This window comes from Homalodisca vitripennis, chromosome 2 (assembly GCF_021130785.1).
Source record: "Homalodisca vitripennis isolate AUS2020 chromosome 2, UT_GWSS_2.1, whole genome shotgun sequence".
Taxonomy (NCBI): Eukaryota; Metazoa; Arthropoda; class Insecta; order Hemiptera; family Cicadellidae; genus Homalodisca; species Homalodisca vitripennis.
In genome coordinates, this window is record NC_060208.1 from 30,161,153 (window position 1) to 30,186,876 (window position 25,724).

The 25,724-nt window shown below is 32.0% G+C and overlaps 2 protein-coding genes across 2 annotated transcripts; both read right to left on the bottom strand.

Moving 5' to 3' along the window:
* Positions 1–16,042: 16,042 nt before the first annotated feature.
* LOC124356232 lies at positions 16,043–19,208 on the bottom strand. The gene is made up of 2 exons (XM_046807416.1): positions 18,959–19,208; positions 16,043–17,822 (listed from the first exon to the last, which is right to left on the bottom strand). The coding sequence occupies exons 1-2, from the start codon at positions 19,193–19,195 to the stop codon at positions 17,616–17,618; spliced, it is 444 nt and encodes a 147-aa protein (XP_046663372.1). The 5' UTR covers positions 19,196–19,208; the 3' UTR covers positions 16,043–17,615.
* Positions 19,209–20,612: 1,404 nt separating this feature from the next.
* Positions 20,613–23,114, bottom strand: LOC124356233. Its single transcript, XM_046807418.1, has 2 exons — positions 22,955–23,114; positions 20,613–20,868 (listed from the first exon to the last, which is right to left on the bottom strand). Exons 1-2 carry the CDS (start codon positions 23,061–23,063, stop codon positions 20,618–20,620), a joined length of 360 nt encoding a protein of 119 aa, XP_046663374.1. The 5' UTR covers positions 23,064–23,114; the 3' UTR covers positions 20,613–20,617.
* Between the last annotated feature and the right edge of the window lie 2,610 nt (positions 23,115–25,724).

Below are 25,724 nucleotides of genomic sequence, written 5' to 3' on the forward strand. Positions count from 1 at the left end.
ATATTTTTTTCGGAATAAAATTAATTATTTAAATATATATATATATATATATATATATATATATATATATAGTGCAAAAGTAATAAATAAAATACAGTATAAACTTATGACAGTAGCTATAAATTGACTGTAGCTTAACTATCTATGCGATAACAATGATAAAAAAATGGTATAACTTAATATAACAATAAATATAATTAAAAATAATATAACGGCGTAATAGGATATAAATAACTACTAACAAAGAAGCATAACGAAAAGATAGATACTAATTCCAGTTATTTATATTTTTTATCTAGGCAGTGTGCTTATATTTTTGTGTATTAAAAGTATAATAATCAAGTATTAGTAAAAATGCACATTTATATTTCAATATTCTACAACAATTTCTGAGGAAAATTGTAATACGATTATAATTAGAAGTCATGGTTGGATATATTTTACTCAGATGTAAAAAGTACTCGTACATTTGCAAAATTTGATAGGATGTATTTACATAATTTAAAAATTTATTCTGCAAGAACTTTAGTTAAGAATAATGTTAACCAAAAGTCTTGGATATAAAACTGCACATCATTATTATCTAAAAGTTTTTAGATAATGAGATAAAACGGATAGAAAAGAAATCATCATTCATACTAATACAGCAAAGTTTGCTAAAGAAAATATGCAAATTAAGCTCAAAATATATAGGGCATTCAACGTAAAGTTGACCCAAAGTAGTGCAATTTTTACAACAACATAAAGAATTCGAAGGATGTGATCAAGGAAACCTGGAACATTAAAACAGGGAGGTAATTCTCTTTCGTCTGCTATAACCTTATCTACGTTTGTTTGGAATGCAAATTAAAGTAATCACTTTTTATAAGTTTTGTGCATTTCCTATTTTATTACTTTTAACTTTAAGTCACTCTCTTAAATTATCTGAATCAATTTGTAAAATAAAACTAATGAAATTATTTCTGAAACATAAACTATATTTTTATAGTTTGGTACACGTTTTATTTTGCATTGTAAATTTTTACTTGATATTATATTTTCACCAAGAAAGCTCAACAAAGAACACAGTACATGCAAGGGCTAGACCAAACAGTAGCAGGAAGAATACAGGTTTGATCATGTTGAGCTGCAGAGGTTGAGGCTCGCTGGAAGTAGGAAGGTCCTGCTCTACCATGAGGTGTCTGGAGTCATAAATTGGCCATCTGCGAATAACTTCAATGCGCCATCGCTTCGGCAAACCCACCTGTTAAAACAATTCTCTACGTAGTCTAGAGTCAAAAGTCAAAGTCATAGAATATCTTGTTTTGCCAGGCGAAGTTAAAGTGAAGAAGCCCTCTCAAACACTTAACCTGAGGACCAACGGTTCAAAAGGTGACTTCCGAACCACCACCAACGACCGGGCAGGCGGACTGCTTGCAAGGAGAGGATCACTCAGCGGTCACCCATCCAAGCAGCAGCCACGCTGCTTGATTCGAGTATCTTGCGATAACCGCCGTACCCACTGCACTGGCAAACTTCTACTATTGTTATCAAGAAAATCAAATTATCTTGATTGACAATCATTTATCATTGTCTTGAAACTTTAAGAAGATTAATGAAAGAAAGTAAAATTGGTGGTAGGTAGAGGGGATGTGACAACAGTTAAAGATCAAATAGATTTTAAACTGTTTTAAGTGGAATTTCGTTGAACTGAAGAATCTTTTCATAAACCAGACATCGTTTCCAATAACACCCAAATAGGGTTCAAAGACAACTTCAATAATCCTCCGTTATCAATAATTTTTATTTTTAGATGCATAGCACTAGCCTAAATGATTTAAGAAGTTTCCGGAACCTATCATTGGAAGTTATAAGGTGTTGCTATTCTGAAAATGACGTTTTGCATCCTGCCTATAATAATAGAAAGGAGGAAAAACACCGGGAGATTGAATTTGAACTTCCAGCTCAAAGGGTTTAAACAAACTGTGCGGAACACAAACACAGATATTGAGTTAGTGTCTGGGTTAGCATTCAGCTAATCAATGCACCAGTAATCGAATAGCTTTGATGAAAGGTGACTGCCAAATTCTGTGTCTGTTTATTGTATTGTCCCTCCACAGTGCGTGTCATCTTATTATAGATATAGAGTTTGACACGGAATATTGGTTGTGAATTTGGTCGATTACCATTTGGATTGTGATTACGTGATGTGATATTTTTACATAGAGGGTCGAGGATTTCTTCCCATTACATTATTATCTTAGTATTTATGAATGAAAAGTTTGAAATCTCCATTGTCGAGAACTGAACGTTAGGCTAAATTAAATAACAGTATATTTCGAAATTACTGATGTGCCTCAATAAAAGCATCCTATTGTAATGTTTTAAATTGTTCTGAATAAATTGAAAAAGGAAGTTCGCTAACAGCTCAACTGAAAAGGCTTATTAATATACTGTATGGAACGTTGTACACATGGAAACCTTGTAACCTAGGAAACAAATAATAAATTCACTGTAATTCTTCAAATACATTTTTAAAAGTCTAACAATGAGTTATATTTCTTTTCAATCTGTTTTTTAGTTCTGAATAAAAAGGGATACGATTGAGAAAGTTACTTTGTGTTTTGGGTTATGGTATGCTTAAATGTTCACACTATTGGGGTAAATGTAACTTGAAGGAAAATAAAAACTTTATCATAATAGTTTGCTTTACAAGTCTAAATATGCTTCTTCGTGTTAGAGAAATAAATTTTGATAAAATATTTAGTTTTTTCTTAGGGAAAATTGGTTGCAGGTGGAATAAAAGCTAATTTACTTCTAATTTGATTAGTACTTTTAACATTATTAAATATTCATTTGTATTTGTAAAAATTAAAAAAAGTTTTTAGCATTTTGAAAAGTTTTAAAACATTTTTTTCAAGTAATTTAGTCAATTTAGACTATTATAGATAGGTTTTATGATAATAACTATGACTAAAGTTGTGAAAATCATGAATACCTCCAAAAATCTAAGAGTTTCCATCGTTAGTGGGTCCAACAAAGGGGAATTTTTCCTCACACCAAAGGTTGCGTGACTTTCACCAATAGTTTGCTTTACAAGTCTGAACATGCTGAGAGCCCTGTGGCCTAACAGCCCGTGGTTGAAGACGACGGGGAAGTCATCTCCATCAATCTGGATCAAAAACGTTGCCTTTCTGTCAGAACTCGCCTTTTCACTGACATTCTCAGGTGACATGTGCTCGTACTTCTTTTCGAAACGGTTGCTCCATGGGTCCTACATGAAACATAATGAAGAGTAATAATAATTACCAAAATAATATTCTACTGCAATAAAAATAATCAAAAGCGGTTTAAAAACACATAAAATTGAATGCAAATAGTATTTTAAAATGGTTTTAAATTTCTAAAAGTATAAGGTTTTATTTACAAATTACAAAGTGTAATTTATAGTACTTGTTTACCTTAAGTGATTATTTATATTTGTTGATCAAAACCTTTTTCGATCTCATAATAATTAAAGTCGTCATAAAGAAATTAAGATTCCTTTTTTAGGTTCTTGACATGCTGAGAAGTCAGACGTTCAGAAAAGTTTAACCTACATACTTAACTCAAAATTATTTTACTTACGCCAGTTAAAATAAAAAATATACTCCAAAATGTATCTTTGAACCTGTATTTCAGCATACCATGCAAATGCAACGATTTTAAATTTTATTATAATTAATAAACATAATGGATCTCAGCCAGTCAGACAGTAGGTCTATGTCACTAAGTAACTTACTTAGTGATTATTGTAGTGAACAACAAAAACACAATAGAATGTTGTTTGGAGGTTTTTAAGAAAAAGGTAAAGGAGTTTTAATTTCATCAGCAGTGAGGAGGCCTAGTCACTTATCTCTGTTGACTGCACCCGGACATATACTGACAACTGACTGACGGGATTGTCCCCTCTCCTCTTCTCTCCAAACTAAAGATAGAAAATCCGTTTTCACTAATTAATTATCCTAGTTTTATTAATTTTTGTCCGCTTATTATTTTTATTTGGTTTGTTCACTTTCTCTACAAGATTGCTAATTAGAGAATATTCTTGTCACATATTCTTGTTATTCTACTACAAATAACTTCGTTCAATTAAAAATTCATAAAATTAATCTACACACTGCACAAGTTAAAAATCCTAATCCTAAAAAAATTAAACTCGAGTCTACACACAAGCCATTTGTAGGCTCTTTTCCCATGTTTCTCTTTAATTATTCAGACATTAGGTAGCAAATTAATTGAATCATGAACGCAGTTTTACTAGCTATATATATATTAATTAAAACTTTTCTCTTTATTTCGATATATGGATTTATTTCTTTGTGATATAAGGGTTTTTAAAATTATTTAACGTTAATTTATTTAATTTTAACTATTTAGAATTGTATTACTTGAATATTATTGTGTATTGCATTACCATTTGATATCAAAATGCTATATTTGTTTTCTTTTTTTAATATAAAATATTTACTTATTTTTTGCAATAACTTGTGTAAATATATGTAATTTTGATTTTTTTAGTTTTAACATTATTTTTTTACCGATTTTTTAGTAATTTGTAAACTTGATACCTTTACACTACATTCGTTTAGACAGCCAGTGAAAAAACCACATAATTGAAAATAAACATGTAATAAGATAAAAGTAAGATAAAAGAGACTGGCAACTACAGTTGTAGAAATACCAAAAACTAAAAAAGAATATACTACCTTAGAATATACCTATTAGAGCCAGATGAGTCCGTTAATATAATAATTTAAAAGATCGAAGATACATTCCTTGGGTTTTTATTAATATTAATACCTCAAAGTTAAAAAACGCCCATCTCATCTCATCAGTAGTAAAGCGAGCGTAGTAATGAACTGTCCAGTAGTAGTCTTGCTCCACCAGCTGCTGTATAGTGTCTACTCTTGGTGAGTAGAGGGGCAGTGTCAGCCTGGAGACTATGGTAGAGGACAGGCAGGAGGTGATTAGGAGAGAGAACACCGACCAGCCCGTGAGGACAGGGCGAGAACTGCCATCTCCAGCTCGGCTGTGGGAGGTCGTCATCGTCAAGTGACCGAAAATAGTGAGAAAACTCCCGAACCAGCCTAAGTGAAATCATATCATCTCCGTTACTACGTTCACAGAATTTGACTCTGAGAGTCTACTCACAAACATTGATTTAACAAACTTAAAGGACAAATCGAAGTTTTACTCAGAGTTGATCCTTTTAAAAGATATTTAATTGTTAGTCTGTCCAAAGAAAATTTAAGAGTTTTTTGTGATACAAGATAATTCCATTTGTGAGGCGAGAAACAATACTCGAAGTGTAGATTATTCTTTGTTTAAAGTTTGATAATAACGATGGAAAGTTTAAAGGGATTACAGGATATCGGACATTTGCCATCGTTATAGGTTTTAAAAGGTATAACACAAGGTTTCGAGGATTGGAATCTATCCTCTTCGTCAGATGGAGGATATATTAATTCGTACAAAAATAACGAACAGAAAAAAGTAAAGAAGGGAAAGAAAAGGGTTAAGAAATAAATAAAAGCAGCTCCCCATACCCAGAATACCCAAAGACTAGACTTCATGCAGCTTTTGGGTGTGTTTCAACTCTTTTCTTTCCCTTCTTTACTTCTTTCTGTTCGTTATTTTTGTATGTATTAATTTCTCCCCCACCTGACAAAGGTAGACTGTTGTTACACCATCTTTGAGATTATGCGCTTGTCATAGAAATAATACCTTCACAAATAAAATCTGGAAATCTATATAGGAACCGAAAAGTTCTTCTTGAAATCATGTTGTTGTCCATACGTCTGTCTGTGGAGTAAGTCTTGATAAAAATATCCTAGAGACTTTAAACGTGGTTCATACGTTCCTCGAGGTCAGAGGAAGACACCTATTGATGGGGTCATAAGGTCAAAAGTAATGGTAAAATAAATTTGAAATTACAATTACGGGTATTCATTATGGCAAGAAGGAAAAACATAGAATAACTTGACTAATATTCGTTATTCTAAATTTGTCAGACTCAATTTCTGTGCTGAAGTAAAATCGTGACATTTTTAAAGTTACTCCTACATATCTCAAAGTTCCTTGTTGATGTGCTTAGTAAGAATTTTGTTACATATCGTCGATTCCTTTAATACTCCGTTGTTTAAATGATGTTTTAAGTTTTTGGTTCGTAACAGAATACAATTTTATCTTTAGACTCCACCATAAATTAATGCAATCGAGTAATAGGATTTGCAACTTGTAAGATTGAAGTTACAAGAATAATTATAAACTTCACACACATACAGTCAACATGATTCAGTTTAAAGCGGTTCTTTACTATTCATATTCACACTACTAAATAATTTGATAAGAATAAGAATAATAATACTAATATGATTGATAGACATCATAGCTCCTTTTGTTTTGCTTGCATAGGAAATACTTACTTTCTGACCGGTGACTTGTGTTATTGTTTGCCAAAGTGTGATAAATTACCACGATGAGCACCAAGGATATGTTTGTAGCAAACCATACGATGGGTTTAAAAATTGACAAGAAAGTTTGCCATCGAAATTCAATTTTCTCAGGCCTTCGCACAAGGAATCCAAATTTTATCTGGAAAGGAAAACAAATCGATAAAGCACACCATTTAGTGAAATATTACAAATAAGCTTAACTTCGTGAAATAAAAAAAATCTTTCACAGCTAAAAGTGAAAGAAGACATTTTGATTTAACATATATATTGGAAATCTAACTATGGTATATATAAAGTTGTAATTAAATAAAATAATTTTAAAGATTTTTCTTCAATGGTATAAGGGATATAAATACGTTCTTAAAACTTATATGTCCCAAAGTGGTATATTTGATATATTTCCTTATTATGTAAGTTATTAGTTTTCTTGTATAACATTGTATAAAAAACACTAATTAATAAGAAAAGTAAAAATTTTAAAATTAATTTTTAAATAAACGAAATATATAATATTGCCCTATACTGATCTATAAACTCTGTAAATATTGTTAAAAATTTGACTTTAAGATTTTAATTATTGTGATGATAGTTGAAGTGTAGGCCTATAAAAGTAAAGCTGGTTAGCATTTTATACATTTCATATTTTAGGTTAGTATGCCTCATGCCTTAATGTTTACATTGTAATTACACCAAACCAGTTATTTTGTCAAAAATTCAAAAAATAATTTGGGTTAATTAACATAACATAATTTGGGTTTATTAAATTAAAATATAATTCTTAAATGACATAAGCATATATTCTTACTACATATATGTGACCTTTAAGCATTGGTTTTGTTTAGAAATGATCAAATATTTCAATGCTCGCATCAAAGTTAGGGGAGACATAAGGGGATTTTAGGAAAAAAAGAATTAATTATATATTTGTGACATCAACAACAAAAGTAGAGTTTTGTATCATGCAGGATATGAGGTAATGGTTGGAAGGATGTCTGTGTACTGTACGATTTGGAAACAAGTGTTACCAGTTTATTCGTTAGATCTTTCATAAACTGGGTAACATATAAATTCGGTTCTACTCAGATTTACAATAAAATAGATAATTAATATTTTAAGCACCAAGTTTATAGACGGTCCGAAGTCCATTACTGTGAACAAGGAAGGTATCTGCCATATGTGAGCCACAGCTACATCCTCTCTGTTTTCCTGCATAGCCTTGCCGATTCCGCTACCCCAGGAACCATTAGCCAGGGTGTGTCCCCAATTGGTGTATTGGTTGTACTGGATAGTGAAGTTGAGTTGCTGAGCCAGCTCATCGAACAGCAAAATATCTGTGCCGTAGAACTTACCTGCAAATGTACAAGAAAATTATACATGTAGGGATTATCTCAACAGCAAGGTAATAATTTTAGTTACTTTCTGCTCTGCAACTAATGGCTGTTTTATCTTTTAAATGTTCTAAGTGAAATATGAACTTCATAAGCGGTTAATGCTAAAATTATATTACTTTTTGTCGATGATGAAAATGCTGATGCTCTGTTAACTACCGCAGCAGTGTGGGAATCCAACCCGTGAAAACCAATCGGCTCAGAATCTCTTCCCACCCTTTGCAGGAGAGAAAGTTGTAACAATAGTACCAGCCAGTATCATCGTTCTATGACTTAAAAACCTGCCCTTGAGGTTTTTGGTAGCAGTTTTTAAATTTGTCCATATCCAAAACGTAAGCACGGAATTGGCCATGAACGATAGCAACATTGTCAGATGGATGGATTGTCATCTCTTCATAACTCCAACCAAACAGTTCAAATCTCCAATCAACTTGGTCTCTTACTCCCATTCCACTTGCCAGTATGCCTTCATCAGATATTATACATCTTTGATCTTACATAAAAATATTTAGCGCATAGTGTTTAATTTTATAAATATGCATAGAAAACCTTAGAATCTCAATTTCCTGAAATCAGATCAGAACAAAACCAAAGATTTAAAAATATATTTAGACTCGATTTAGTGCCCTGTATCTCTGTAAGTAGGGTTTGTCAAGTTTTTTTTACTTGTAATAATAATTTTGCTTTACCTGATAATTTATATCAAATTCGAATCAAAATTGTTTTTAATGTGTTGATTATACATTAATTATATGATAAAAGTGAGATAATCCCCTATTTCAAAGCGTCAAATTTCTCGTTAAATGTCAATATATTTTTGTCTCAGCTTTAGCGAACCTTACTACAGTAGTAGTAAGGTTCGAAATTTCTGTTTGTCTATCTGTTTGTCCGCACAATATATAAAAAACGAAATGACCTACAGGCTTGAAATTTTCCATTAAGCGTAGATAAGGTATTAAGTTTCCATCATCGAACAAGCAAGACTGAGTTGAATGATGGTCTTATGGGTAACCCTAATGGCAATGAAAAAATTTCAAGCGTGTTATGCGACACGTGGTATGAAATACTCTCAATACCTTGTATATACATTCTTGAAGCTCTTGTCTTATTGGAAATTATATATTAATTTTAAAAAAACTCTCCAATGATATAAAGTTTTTATTTTTGTGAGGCCTTATGAGAACATCTTTGGACTCAAACAACTGAATAAAAGTAGTAATAACAATAGTAACATAAACAATTTTGTACTAAATAAAAACATATGTCATTAAAAATACAATGAGATAATATTCTATGACAGCACAGTATGTTATATGTATATATATATAAATAAATAAAGTTGATATTTAGTTAATACAAATAACTAATAATATTTAGTTAATATATTATTGGAGAGTTTGTTTAAATTAATATATAGGTACCTTGTATATAGTTTTTGACTTGAAATTTTAATTTAATTTTTCTTTACGTGTAATAAATATTGACAGAAATAGTACATTGAAGACCATAAATGTTAAATAAAAAGTGACTAACCAGAAATTAGGCTCAATCTGTTCAAAGCAATAAAATTGTTAGAAAGAGTTCTACTTTACAACATATTTTTGTCAAGTTTTCTAAAAGCAAATGCGCATTACTTTAAACATTTCAAAATGACTCGTTTAAAATGCTATCCCAAATTTTATGTTTCATTATTGCGAATTTAATACAATATTTGTCAAATCACTCTTACCGACGTATCATTAAATTGAAAATTATATAAGGAGTTATTTATTTAGGAAATACTTAAAGTGATTTCTAAAATGTTAAAATTTCGGGGTATAGTACGATAAGCGGATCCGGTTTTTTATATCGAAGAATGTAATCATCGATACCTAATATTCGCATCTCAAATCCTAGGACTATCAATCGATATAAGTTATCTACAGTTCTCAATTACAATCATATGTTTTAAATTAAAATATGAATCTAATATTTACGGTGATAAAACAAATTATTATAACCAAAATTAGGAAAACTGAAGACGACCATATTTGCTCCTCTCACAGTTACAGTTGTTTCTTTCCCACAAATTTCACATAATGGGTTTTTCCGCACGAGTCCAACATGTTTAAATAATGAAAAACGTCTTATCATCTTCCAAAGCAATGTCGTGTAGTTTTCTAAAAGTGAGTGTCATTTTTAATAATCAAATGTTACTTATATAAAATTGAAATATTACATTAAGAGTATTATTTGAAAGTGTTTACAGCTATTGATATAGATTATTTAATTAATCGTTAAAAATAATTAATCAGTATCGATTGATTATATCGATGTTTATGATTAAGTAATATAGTTTGCCAATTTCGATATAAAAAACCGGGTCCGCTTATTGTACCCTACCCAAATGTTGGTCTATCTATGTTGTAGAGCAAAACTTAAAAATTATTAAGAACTGTAAAAATCACTTTTAAAAACATGACTTTCAATACATTACAAACAGAGTTACCCGTGTTGTTTTCCGTTGTGTAGATTGCAAAAGGTGGATAGTTCAAGGAAGCTGCAGTGATTGTCACTCCTCCAAGGTTTGCAGTCTTTCTTTGGAGCCCGTGTTCCATCACCTCGGTGATACTGCTTCTCCTGAACTGGCGAGGTGGCGTGTAAACAGAACTCAACTCCAAAACTGAACTGTCCGTGAGAGAAATGGCCACTACCTTCGGAGATCTACTGTACGTGAAACATCGATCCAGAACTGTCAGGTTAGGGCTCAAGGAGTAGTCGATGATGTACAAAGAGGGTTTAACAATTTTAGAGATAAATACTGAACAATACTCTCTGTAAGTTTTTCCCAAAACTACCACGCTCATGCATTCGTTTAAAGTTGTGTCTACAAAATCACGTAGTAATATAGTTTTGTGTTTGATTCTGGTAGTTTCGATAAAAGTATCTAAGAATGCAGTACGTTTTTTAGAAATAATACATAAGGTAAGAGATAAATTATTGAAAAGGCTAAACATATCTTTCAAGTTACGATAGAGCTTAAATGTTAAATCTTTTTGAATAACAAATTTTAAACCATGAATATCTCTTGTGTGCATCACACTAAAAACAATAAAGTGAAAATAAACTATTTCAAACATTTTTAGAAACGTAAATATTATAATATGAAATTAAGACAAAATTACTGTAATTATGTCTTCGGAGAACACAAAATGTATAACCACTGTATACAGTATGACCAGTGAAAACAAGAAGACCATCACGAATATCTATAGCTATGTATTAATCGAATGCATATTTTATAAAGTGCGTGATCACCAATGTTTATTTAATACGTTTCATATGTTATGTCCTATTTATGTAGTTAGGACATTCCACCACCAAATATTTAACAGAGAACACTGTGACATTGACCTATTTGCATCCTGTTTACCATGGCAACCACGTGACGGGTTTAAACTTGTCTAGAACAATAGCAACTTGTAATATGGAAATATGGAGTTTAGCTGCAGTTTACCTTCCTCTTACGTGCAGCATCTGAAATATGAAGCTGTTGCAGACTTGACTCCTGAAATCTGAAGTCATGTTCGTCAGAAGGGATCCAAAAACAGTCAGCGACGAAGAACTAAGAAGCTCAAAACGAAACCCTACGTTATCGTTTCGACATCAGAGACATCCAGACTACAAAAGTAAGTGCAATCTAAGTGAAGAGGTATTCTCTTCTACGCAACTTTAGTGTCTTACAACCACCTCGTATATCCAGCAAATGTTTCAAAGTTTAACAGTGCTTTAACAGTGACAACTATTCATCCAATGAATGTTTGATCATACCTTTTTAATACCGATAAATTAAGAATTTCCTCAGTTACAGATTATGATATTAATTTTTGTTGTTATCATAAAATAATAAAGGGAATAATATATACATGTTTGTACTTATAGGAACCGAGCTCCCTCTCACGGCTGAACTTAAATAACTTGTTTATTTAATTTATTATAGATTTGAAAGTTATTATAGTGCTTATGTAACGTTTAGATTCTTATAGATAGATATATTGCTTATAGATTCGTTTTATTATAGAATTCAATGAAATTCAGCTGTTAAAAAAAATATTTTTTACATCTATTAGGATTTAAAATACTTTTTTCCTTTTTATTTGCATGCACTATATTAAGTTACATGATGTACAAATAATATATAAAACACCAAATACCTAAACATATTTTAGAATATAATGGATGTACATATATTTTCCATATACATTTTGGTCCCATGTTTTTAAGGAGTTTATTTGTAATCAAATACTGTTTGCCAAGATACCGGTGGTTTTGTTTTAGTTTTCATCTCCAAAAAGTTTTTTCCAAAAACATCTATTTTTAGTTGAGTTGAATTTATATTTTAACTTATAGCGTCAATTAAGCTTTATGTAAACTGCAAGATTTAAGTTTAAAAGTAAATGTTTCGTAAACGTAAAAATGTAAAAGTAAAAAGATTTGCTCAATTTTTATTTTTATGTAAATTTTACACTTTTATTCAATACAAGTTTTGAAGTTTTAAAAAGCAATATTTAGCCAAATTTAAATTCGTTATTAAGATTAAACTTTTTTAATTTTCTTCATAGAATTTTCATTTCATAAAATTAATGCATAACAGCGTATACATGGATACAAAATGCATAAAGGCTTCTTATAATAAATAAAGAAACGAGTTTCTTCACAATCCATTAATGTTTTGATTGGATTGTCGTTTTCGAAAAAGGTATTAAGTATATATGAAGACAGAATAAAAGTTTAATTTTTAGTATCAGCTGAATTTTTCTAATCTAAGTTTAAATGCATACTATACCGCAATTTTTATACTCCTTGGTATATAACAAAAAATCTTCGGAAGTGACCTTAAATGTTGAAATATAAAAATATTAAAAATTACGCTTTACTTAATTTAAAATTAAAATTAAACTTAACAAATTTTGTATTTTTCGAAATGTTTATATATTTAAAAGTTACAGTTATCTTACATGGAGTATAAATTTCTTTTAATTAATTTAGATGATTGTAAGCAGCTCATTTCTTATTTATACCAAAAGGTAATTTTGTTTTAGTAACTAATTGATAATGTTGTCTAAATGCCTCGCAAGAATGACGACCATAAAAGTTTGTATTAGCATCTGAATTCTAAAGTTGGTTAGCTCTTAAAACAAGGGCTTTGCTAAAAATAATTATTTATTTATTAAAATAATAGTAATTTGAGTAATAATAATTTTAGAACATTGCTAGCAGTAAATGATTCGATGGTGATTGTTTCGATGTAATTATGGTAATACAACTTGGTTGAAAATAACTGTTTTTCCCAGATTGATAGGCTTCTCTGTATGGACTTTTTATTGTGAACAGGATGACAATATTGTTATAATGTAGGTAATGCATGGAATTTTTTTTTCATGAATTTTTTACAGTTTTAGGAAATACTTTCCAAGAAAATTAAAAATGAAAATATATTGAGATGTTTCGGGTATCCTAAAGTATTACCGTGTTACCACAACATGAAAATATCATTTATAAATCTCAGCCAAACAAGAAGTTTGTGTGGCTGGGATTTCAGAAAATACTAGAAAATACTAGATTTCAGAAAATACAGGTTACCCACGAATAGGTTCGCATAAGCAGGTGCCATCCTAGTTTCCACCCATTAACTTGTAGGATATATTGTTTCTTAAATTTAAAATGATTCATTGTTAATTTCACGTCAAGTAAAGAAATAATAAAGATTGTGCTAGGTATATAGGCAAACTTTAAAATGTTGTGATCGAGAACCTAGTTAGACTGGAGATGTCGAGAGAACTGTTGAGATAGTTGCTGTGTGAGTCGTGGTGGTGGCGTGAAGAATTTCGTAATTGAGTTGAGTATTGAAATTTTGTGGAGGAGAGAGTGCTGAATCGTGTAGTATTATCAAGAAACCAGCAAAGATATAGAAAGTGAAATCTAAATAAAATAAAATTGCCGATTTCGAGCTAAAAAGTAGAAGCCTGGAGTATAACGATGGTGAAGCTGATTTTTATTTTGTGGAGTTTAGTTGGCCAAGGAAACAAGTTATTTTAGGAAAATATTCCTCAGACTCGCTCTGACGTGAGTGAAATACATGTATTCATGCCAGTCGGGTACACAGCCTATAATAAATAGTTTATATAACTTACTTACCAGCCATAAGACAATTCAATTATTATTTTAGGCTTGGCTAGTCAAATAACTATTTTGTACACTCTGAATTTTAAATAATATGCTGTATAAATAGTTATTAATTAGTATCTTGTAGCGTATTCATAACTAATTGCTATCCTCTAGCCTGTTATAACTGGTATGAGTTTGTTTAGAAAATTTGTTGTTGGAAATTAGAACATGTACATGGGCTGTAGAAAATAGTTTTAAGGCAATGCTAGACTGCCAGATATTTCTAATTATCCCTTCTTTAAATTTTCAATAATATTATAAATTGTACCTGGTGATAGATTTGTATGTTTATCACCCTTATTCTGGGAAGTAACGTAGGCCAAGTACACATTAATCACTCCGCTACTAAATTGGGACATAAAATAGACCTATAAATTATTGATTTACAGTTCTGTGTTAACAACATCAACAATAATCAATGCTTTTTTGCCTAAAACTTAAAAATGTTATACCAATCGTCCAGTTGGTTTGCTAAAATTTGTTTATTAATTATAGCATAAAAGTCCCTTTCAAACGTAAAATTTTTGCATTCATTCTCTCTCGTTCATTCTAATATTTATCAACTATTTCCCCGGTCAGTTATCCAATTGAGAGCTTTCCTAATTGCCATAAACTCGTCTATACTGTAGAACACGTGTGTGGTCTAAGTGTTTTAGGCGAGTTTTCAGTGCCTTCAGCATGGGGACACATGAGTTTGAGCAAGTTATTGACAATTAATCGAAATCCTGCTCAATAACTGCTCCTGTAACTACATCGAATGTGCTCACATTTGGATTCGAAAAAAGAAATATTTCCAAGATGTAGAGGCAAAGTAATGTCACCGTTTCCCTCCATTGCAGTTTTTAAACTGTTCGAATTGCTGTTTTTGAAGGATGACAATTCTGGAAAAGCTTGCGCAACCTACCCACAATGCCAATCCCGTAAAAAGGGTGTGGGTAGATTAGTCCATAATATGCCGTCGTCAGTACCTGAGTTGGGTAGTATTCGGACAGTTTCCTCAAAACATAAATGTCTCAGGATAACATTGAACAAACATGGTCCACGTGACAACCCCAAGTCAAATCTCGATCTAGATGTATTCCAAGGAATTTAATTGAGTAGAATCATTTAGAGTAGACTCTTTAGTGATTTCAGTTTCATCTAATATGATCGTTTGACTATAACCTGGACCTGTTTGTCACAAACTAAATTGAATGAATGGCGATTTCAAGGGATTTGTTTTGAGGTTGAGCTTGTTGAAATTCATTGTTTCAAGTTCTTTTTTGATTTTGAGTTGCGACAGAGTCGACTATAATTGCATACTTACTGTTCATCTAGGTCGACTGCTACCTGTATGGTTACACCTGTTTGGTGGTGCGGATTATCAAGCAGATTCACTATTCCCCATCCCTTGCTAGGCGTGTAGGATTATAGTTGGGCGTTGCGAAGGAACAATTTCTATTGTGGGCGGAGACTTCCGGTTGTAGGATCACCTGGAGTGCGCATGGACCAGGTTCGGACTGCCGGAGATTAGTCTAAGTACTGTACAATTAATCAAGTGTTCATCTAGGAGCCCTACCATCTTGCCACGGAAAGATGTATAAGGAGACTGAAGTGCGCCTGAAGGATCGCCAAGGACTGATCGGACCAGCGACCAAGAAATACCATTCAATATCTTATTTTTCATCATAACAGAGGATCGACCACAAAGAGTCGATTTTGGGTTTAGAAAATCACTTTTATATTATTTATTAAAAACATTATTTTTTTAAGGAAAAGAAAGAAATAAAATTTTCTTCAATTATATTTAATCAAATAACTTCCTTATGTAATAAACTTCAACTCTCTGAAGCTATAACCCATGTTCACAGTGTACAAATTGCACTATTCACCTTTAGTCGTTTTTATTTGTGGCTGATCACATAGTTGTCCGTTTTAAATGCGTGCCATTCCACATGGATTGATAAAACAATTGGATTATCGTAATGGAAATCCTTAATATTATGTACTCTATGCCTTCAGCAGTTTATACTTGGACTTGATTACAAATTGCCTAATTTTAATGCCTATAATATTATGTGGAGGGATGAAAAAGTTGTATTTAGGAAAGTTATTTTAAAAACCTGTGAATTGTTATCAATAAACATGAAACATAGTTTTCAAACCTAAAATCGGCTCCTAGTGAAAATGGACACATATTAATTCTTGAATTATGTGTGTTCAACATCCAGTTCATACTGGTGTTGCTGAATATATTGTACACTTGAGACGTGAGAACTTCGTATAAACTTACTTTATTTTGAAACCTTAAACCCATCTAAAAACTTATAAGAATTAACCTATTTATAATTGTATTGAAGGAACTTATAACAATAAAAACAACGACTTCTTTGCACACCCAGTTTTGGAGCAGTACCAATTAACATCGAATTTCATAATATGTTTAGATTTATTTTCTTGTCATATAATTTAAAAAATAAACCTCAAATCAAAATTAATTGTTCTCTTTGGCCTACATAAACACGTTTTTGTTCAGCTAATCGGCCTAACGGGTTAACCAAATTGAAACAATTCAAATTTGTCGAGGAAAATTTTGGTTGAATGCTTTCGAGGTACACAGGATATTTGCTACTTTTTTATAGTTTATTATTATGATACCTATCTCAATAAAAATATCATAAGTATGGGAATTTGCAAGTGGTTGTAAGCAGAGCCGTATAAATGTTATTTACAATTAAACTAAAACAATGAATTGTATTCATTTAAGGTATTGATGGATAATTTGAAAGGAAAAAAGGATTTTGAATATTTTCCAACCTCTGGTTTGTGCAGATTACAGTTGTAATAAGCAACTCTTTAAATAATAAAAAAATATAGCTTGTTCTGAGCAGTAACATGCTTTAATCACTATGGACACGCAAATGATTCCATGTTTGTGATCTACAACTTGTTAACCAGGTAAATTCATCACCTCATATCAATTACTTTCTTAATTTGTATATATGTCTTATTTTCTTCTTATTACCTTAAGTCTTAACACAAGAAGAAGATGATGGACACAAATCCTCGAAACGTTTTGTTCTATATTTGTAAAGTCTGCGCTGGCATATAAGCCTTTATTAAACTATAATCAAACCATTAAATATTTTAAAATTATATTGAGTTTATTATTTTTTAACAAATAATTCCTTAAATCATGCAGCTTTTATTGTGTTGTTGTGTATTTTATTGTAATGCACGAACACAAATAATGTGTTACGGATTCTCAGTATTTAAAAGACTACCATTTTGTTAAAATCACAGACACCAAATCTGTCATGAATTACAGAGATAAACGAAACATCAAGTATTCTTGTATAGTACAAACGTTAAGAAGGTGTTGGTATTTTTTGTTTCGTCTACTCCATTGATATCATTGTTTAATATAATCTTGCACACGTATTTTCGAAAAGAAACTGTAATAAACTCATTCACTTTCAGCAAAAGTCACATCTTACGGCTACGTTCTACACTCAGCATACCACCAGATCTAATACTGACAAATCACTATCCCATAGACAACACCTCAAAGCCACAATACCTCAAATACAAATAGTATAGTGCATATGCCAAAGCCGAATAAAAGTTTGTAAAATATTCCCAACATCTTAGTGAGTTGCAAAGGTCGAGGTTGACTGAAAGTGACTTCATCCTCCTCCTCCATAAGGTGTCTGGTGTCGAACATTGGCCACCTCTGGATTACTTCGTCCAGCCAGAGCTTCGGCAAGCCGACCTGAAAATGTATCAAAAGTGAGTTTGTATTTCTAAACATATTATGTTCTTTTAAAGGACACTTACTTTTATTAATAAGTAAATATTGTAAGCAGGTGCTAAAATAAATTACTCTAGTACGTCCTAATGCTGCATACGAGACAGAAAATCACCTATCAAAATCATTGTGCATCTTGGGCATCGTTGTTTTTGAAAACATTGTAAATTTCAAATTTATTAGGGTGAAAATTATCTTGTGGAATATTAAAACTGCAATGGGAATTAAGTTTACTTGTAAATAATCATGTTCTTTAAAATTAATCTTTACATAAAGTTTGTTTTTGTCGATAGAAGGATTGGTAAGTAAAAAGGGTTTTCGGACATTTTCCATCATGCGATGATTACAAAACATTATTCGCATTCACAATTACAAAGTTCATAGCAACATTTTAATGCGATACTTTATAATGTTCAGTAAATTTTCGCATCTGATGTATTCTATTTCCGAGGCCTCACCGAGTTTGCCTTGTTGCCCCGATTAAAAAATCATATAAATTTAAAGGTGTTGGAAACCAACTTCGATCAAAAAACGTTTATAATGATTCATGCATTTTCATTATGTATTACCAAGAACGTAGCCAGGAAATGTTTTGGGGAGAAGGTCATGACGATTGATATTTTTTCCGTAGTGGACAGAAAGTAAGGCAAGTGCCGTCAACTGCTCATTCCGAATTCCTATTTTGTTCCTTAAAAGATTCTTGACCCGTTTCAATGATGAGAAAAGTACATGTCAATAATACTGAATTATTTAAATAATAATAATAATAATCGTTTGCTATAGAAGTCAATTAAAAAATTGAAAATTTGGGGGGGGGAGGTCCGGACTCCTTGGACCTTATCGCTGGCTACGTCCTTGCCTCTTAGTAATGGAACTTATTGTACAACAGGATTAATTGTCATAAATTGAATAGTTCACAATAAAATTTGAGTTGTGTCTTTAATAACTCTTTCCTATGATCAAGTAATAAACAAACAACAATTATGATAAGTTTTAAATTTTCTACGTACTCTCTCTTGTTTGATGATGATGAATGTTTTTATATTCTGTAAAACTGGCAGCTTTCTTCTAGGATAAAGAAAGGTGCAGGGAGTGCTTACCTCCATGAATCTAAGAGTCGCTATCGACAGTGGTTTCAACAGCTGAGAGTTCTTTCTCACACCCCAACTGACATGGCTCTCACTAACCGTTTCCCTCACCAGCCTGTACATTCTCAGAGCCTTGTGTCCTACAAGTCCTGGGATGTTGACGACGGGATAATAATCTCCATACATCTGAATCATGAACGCCAGTTTCTCGTCCAAGCTCGCCTTCTTGTTCAACTCCTGGGCATCCATGTACTTGTACTTGCGTTCAAACTTAACGTTCCACGGGTCCTGAAAAGGCACAAAAAATGAAGTCTAGACAAAGCAAGGCTGGAATACTATACATAAAATGTCGCTTAAATTGTTTAACTCTTTTCATTCTTCAAAAGTCTTGTGGAAAGATGTCTAGTAGACAATATAGAGATCATGCCAAACTACTAAGTGATACGTTTGGCTAACGCTCGGCCAATAAATACCATTGAAGTCATGATTTAAAAGCGTGGTAAACACGTATTTTGTTTTGTTTTATATATTGACGATTAAAATTTATTTATTTTTACTAAACGTGTTTTTGAGTAAACCGACTATTAAGGTAATTCGATAATACAATATACTGCTGTTAGTTTATATGTTTAATAAAGTTTCACATAGTACATGTACCGTTAGGTCTCTATCTACGAACCTTGCACGAAAAATTGAAACGAATCAGGACCAGAAAAAGCGTTGTTATAAATGAATGAAGGATTGAAAACAACCTTTATACCTTTCCTCTACGATTCTATGTTCTTTGTTGCCGTTATTATTCAGAAATTCGAAGGCAAATATAAAATTCCGAAAATAAGCCATCGTCGTGAACTTGTTAATGAATATAAGAATTTTGTTTATTAATTAATTAGTTGGTTTAGTTGGTACAACCATTCTCAAGACTTACATTTAGCAACACATTTATTCATAATATTTTATTAGTGAACGTGTTTGTTTAAAAACTCTTATTCAAAGAATCCTTGTTTTTATAAGGTTAATTTTACTATGTTAACATATTTTTTGTATTATTTTTTACAATTTGATCAACAACAAGATGGAGATTTTCGATTGAAAATTTTGAACTTATACCCCACTCTAAAGGTTTTTGATAGTAGAAGAAAAAATTTTTCAAAACTTAAATATAGTCTACACAGTATTAATACACATTTTCTGAAGAAAATTTGTGCTTTAATTTTGTACATAGCACAAATAAAAGCAAAGATACTTTGTGTACAACATATACACAAGTTTTTGCAGGTTTTATATTAATCGTTTTAGGGAGTGTGGACAGGCTTCTTTTGATATCGGCCGCAATTTAAAAATTCCCTGAGAGCGTCTGAAGAATCAAATAAAAGGTCTACATTTAACACTATGGCGAATTTAATACACATTAAAAAAGTAAAATCTCTTTTGAAATCAACCAATTTTTTTAGGAATACAAAAAGAAAAGACACAGAAGAGTTGGAACTTCGATACTAACTAACCCACTACAGCTGGGCTTACAGGTGGCATATCTTTCATTTAAGCCCGATATTTTTGTTTATAGTCTACCGTTTATATATTATAACTAAAAAATGAATGTTTTATGAAGTCAGTGGACAATAGCTGACCTCCAAGTTGAAGAAGACGCTCTTCATAGCTTCAGTTTTATTAAAGCGCACATAGTAGTGGACGGTCCAGTAGTAGTTCTGCAACACCAGCTGCTGGAGTGTGTCCACCCGAGGGGTGTAGAGAGGCAGAGTCAGCCTGGAGACTATGCCGGAGGAGAAAGGACGCCGTTATGAGAAGAGCAAATGCCGACCAGCCGAGGAGAATATAACGTGTGCTGAGTTCACCCCCTCGACTGTGAGACGTCGTCATCAAAAGGTGTCCATAGATTGTGACAAAACTTTCAGACCAGTCTGGAAGCACATACTATAAACTCTTTTTGATTTTTAAAAATATTTGTGCTACTATAGACTAGAATACTAGATACTAATATAATTAAGCTAAACGAATCAATAGGTACTCTTTGTGTGAAGGTTATTTTTGACGATGGAAGGATTGTGAAGGAAACAGGATTTTTTCCGGACATTTGCCATCGTTCAGTGAAACAATAAATCAATAACACTACGTTTCCAGATCTGCAATCTGATCTCTTCTTCAGGTAATAACTAATCTAATACATAATTACAAACTAGGTTAAAATAAACAAATCATACCAAATCAATCGTAGGTTGTTGGTAGACGAATGCAGACGTATTGTGACCTGTATTCTGTAGCTCAGTTTTAATGATTAGTGTTGTGTATAGTTTTTTATTAAGTGCATGTTTTTAGAGTTAGTGAAGTTGACAAACAACATGGTGGTTGTGATTCCTGACAGGCGTGCCACAACGCTTTGGTATGATTTGTTTATTTTAACCTAGTTTGTAATTATGTATTAGGTTAGTTATTACCTGAAGAAGAGATCAGATTACAGATCTCGAAACGTAGTGTTACTGATTTATTGTTTCACTGAACGATGGCAAATGTCCGGGAAAATCCTGTTTCCTTCGCAATAGGTACTCTGGGTTTGTTTTATTTCTAGTGGTTAGAGAACATTTAATTTCAATTTTATTTTTGTTAGCTAATTATGATAAATTTGGTTAAAATGTAAAAGTCTCAATACAATGTTGGCGGTTTAGGTACAATATTGAAAAATGGGAATTGAGAATTTAAGTTAGGTTATATATATAAAATTACAATAATGTTTCAATGATGATGTACCAGCTGGTTAGTAAATCAGTAAGATCTTCATATAGAGGGTGGTAAATCGTGCCGGCTGTTTTGAATATAAATATAAATAACGATATAATTTAATATATTAAATATAATATAAAACATAATTTAATATATTCGTATATACTATACAAATTATATACTTATGAATTTATTTAATTGAATATAAACTTATTAAAGTTCATTACGGGAGAATATATTTAGAATTGTTCATATATGAAAAAAGTTATTACTACAAAATAGTCAAATTATCAAAAGTCAAATATTGGGTTAAAACTGATATTATTCTTGAAAAAGTATTATTTGAAATTCTACGGTGTAAAGTAGTGATGGTTGGGGGGTCTTACCAAAAATAACCTTCTCCACTGAGGTTTTATCAAAAGGGCTTTTAAATGAAAATACTGTCTCTGTGGCTCTTACAACCTAATAAAAGTTGGACTGTTGGTGTTCAAGCATTAGTTTTAAGGAGAATACATTGAATTTTGAGTCAGTGCCCAAATTTAAGTGCTCGTATATTCACTAGCTCGGTCAAATGGAGAAGTATGAGCTGGCAGACAACACAAGTGGTAAATCTCAAAAGTGTTATGGTCACAGCTTTCTTGCTTGTAACCTTCTTATCACTCATAATTAAATTGGTCTAAGTTGTCTGTATTGTTATATTTATAAGTGGTTTCTTTCGTCTCTATGATAAATAAAAGGTGAATGATTTATGAAATGACCCAATACACTGCAAACTGTTCCAGCCAAGTTTATTCTAACTTGAAGCCAGTTGTTGATATAACTGATCATGATGATATGATAATATAATGAACTGTTTAGGATGACAATATGATGCAAAATAAGACGAGGTGCACCACACCGTGTGTAACAGGTTTTTCTGAGGTTTTATGCAAAATGTGAAGTCACTTAAAAATCGCAATCCTGAAGTCAGGATTGGTAATTTGGTTAGTTAGTACTAGTGAGATTATACAGACAGACGGAAAGAAAATTGAAATTTTCCAGATTCCAGAAAGGCTTCGCTAACGCTCAGCCAATGAAAGCCCAAAACGACAGTATCTATGGTCATTAAATAAAAAACTCAAAAAAATAATGCTCTCTTGAATCACAAAAAATTATGAAGTACCAATAATGATAATCTGAACTTACTTTAAAAGTATTACAAACATTATTAATATAATAAATGAATAAAGCCTTCCCTGTTAAGATTATAACTAAAAGCTTTAAACTTACCCATTGAATAACGACGGGGACTTAGCTTGAAAGTGACCCAATACATAACAGTCATGAGAACTCCACATCCATAAGCAGATATCCAAACTGCAGGGTGGAATATTGACATGAAGGCGTTTTGTTTAAAAGCGATGCGTTGTGGCCTTCTCACAAGAAAAGAAATTTTGTTCTGAAATAAATGAGGCGAAATTAAAGTTGTTTTATCCCTTTGTTACTGTATAATACAAAAATAGGAAATAATTAGAAATAAGCTATTAGTACTGAAATAACATTAATATAACAATAAAATAAATTACAGACTATTCGGACCATTAAGCCATACGCACTCCACATGACCCACAAACCACCACCCCTACACAGTCCGAAACCATCGATCCGAAGCGAGAACGGCTCTCGATATTTCTAATATAGTCATGGGGCGAGTCCCAAAATCGGCAAGTTGAACAGTAAACGAACCATTAAAATCGGACAGGAATAGAAAGCAAAGAAGCTCGCCTGTTTAAAGGTTATCCACTGATATCAGATAAGGAGCTGAAATTGACGGACAGGTAACTAGGGGACTTTAACTTTATGATATGATTGAATATGAAAGTGTGACGATATGATAATCAAAAAGTCACTCGAAATAAGGATAAACATTTTCAGCATGATTAAGATTTTACGTTACGTTGCAACTCTACACCTGGGAGGAGAAGCATTGGTAACTCTTTTGGTACAGGTGCTTACGTATAACAGGTGAATTATAAAAAAACCGAAGTAAAATATTTAATTTTAAAACGGAATTATTTACCTTGATAGCTGAGATGTCTTGATGTCAATGAGTAAAGCAGGATCAGCAAGAAAAACAGCACGGTCCTTACACTCTTTCTTTACTTGATAAATTAAAATTTTGGGTCTTAGCGTACTCGTATAAGCACAGAAAATCATATCGTTCTTAGAATGGTTGTGGACTGAAGTTATCCGTGGCTAAATACAAGATAGGTTTGGTCAGTAGCAGCAATGATATTGTCCAGTAGCAGTAGTGTGGTGGATAGCTCAAAATGGAAGCAACGTCATTATGAAAGCTCATCGTAAGTATCCCAGGGACTCAGGTTCGAATCTCGGTCCGAGAGTGATATTTTCCCACGCTAAATCAAGTGATCCTAGCCTAAAGGAATGTAATGAAGAGTTTTGGGCTAGGATGCTCAATAAATAAGATTTGTTGAGCATCTTCAACAAATCTTATTTCAAGCTACCTATCAGTGACGTGTAACAATGCAGATATGTTTTAAAATCATTTTGTAAATTCAGGTTTGCTTTTAAATACGTATTCTCTTTCTATAAACATATTCAGTCTATTAACGAATATCTTTACCACTATTTCATATAGGATTGGTCTAAACTGAGAGATAAGTTTAGGTAGGAGTATTTGGTTCTGAAAGAGGTATCATAGCACTGTGCCTCAGTGTTGACGGAAAAGCCAGTAGAGGGAAAGTTCACAGGTTGAATTAAAAGTTAGCAATTTAGTGCAAATATTGTAAAATTACTGAACAATATCTGAGAAATACAACTAACTGTAAGATTTTAACAAATTCTTTCAAACTTCTATATAACTATTGCTAATTTTAATCGGTTATAACATTTTAGATGAAACTGATCACATATTAATATTTGAAAACAATTCAGGGTAGATAAGACGATAAGAACGCTTTAGCGACTACATACAGAACACACAATTATAATATAGTTATTAAAGGATTTGGGAAAACGGATGTTCTCATGGGTTCAGAGAATGAGGGTAGATAGATGATGATCTCAACGAACTGATGACTATACCCCGATACCAAAGAGCACTTGTTCAGAACGTTTTATTTCACAGTCACTTCTTCAGTATCCTCTCTAATAAAATTATTAGAGCAGGAGAAACCAAAGGAAAATAGTTAATAAATATACCACAATCGATGGCAGAAAAAAATCAACACGAAACTGCTATATTAAACAATTTAGTGGCAGTAGACGATTGACACATTGACACTACATATTGCATAGCACCAGAAGGAGCAATGAGACAGCTAAAAGGTATCTTATGATATACAGTGTGACAACTATGGTAAATTGAAGCTAACAAATTACGTTATAGATAAATATACCTTATAAATATTGTTCAGAATTAGAGAAAAGTAAAGTTAATACATTGTTATTCTGTATACTAAATCTTTAAATTAATAATTCAACCAATTCTCCATTTAATCCATTCTATAGGCTAATGTAAAGTAGAAGAATACATACCTTGTCCAAAGAGGGTCCAAAGTCCATAATGGGGTAGAAGGAAGGAATTTGCCATATGTTAGCAATCGCTATATCAGCTGTATCGTCATGCATGGCTTGGCCGACCCCGTTGCTCCAGGTTCCGTTACTCAGAGTCCTGCCCCAGTCGATATATCTGTCGTACTTCAGGGTGAAGTTTAGTTTTCGCGCCAAATTCTTAAACAGTATTACCTCAATACCATCGAACTCATCTGTTCCTGGAAGATTTCCTGCGGAATAAATGAAAGTAGGCTCGGTCAACAGTGGTTTAAAATGATAAAATGATTTGATATGGTAAGTCCTCTAAGTAATACATCATTGCTGTTTTGTTACTATATATTAAGTAGTAACAAATTAATATTTTATCATTACAGGTTATAAAGTACCTAATCGTTATTTTGTTACAATAGGTTAAGTAGTAATCAGTAGAAATGTTGTGGGAGAAGTAGTACCTAATTACTATTTTATTATGTATGTGTAATTG

Excerpts from the sequence above, each read along its gene's own strand:
- LOC124356232 (XM_046807416.1), bottom strand. The coding sequence starts at position 19,195 with ATGGATGCCCAGGAGTTGAACAAGAAGGCGAGCTTGGACGAGAAACTG. Across the intron at positions 17,823-18,958 it reads CGACTCTTAGATTCATGGAG|GTCGGCTTGCCGAAGCTCTG; the intron begins GTAAGCACTCCC and ends ATACATTTTCAG.
- LOC124356233 (XM_046807418.1), bottom strand. The coding sequence starts at position 23,063 with ATGTCAATATTCCACCCTGCAGTTTGGATATCTGCTTATGGATGTGGA. Across the intron at positions 20,869-22,954 it reads TCCCCGTCGTTATTCAATGG|ACTGGTCTGAAAGTTTTGTC; the intron begins GTAAGTTTAAAG and ends ATGTGCTTCCAG.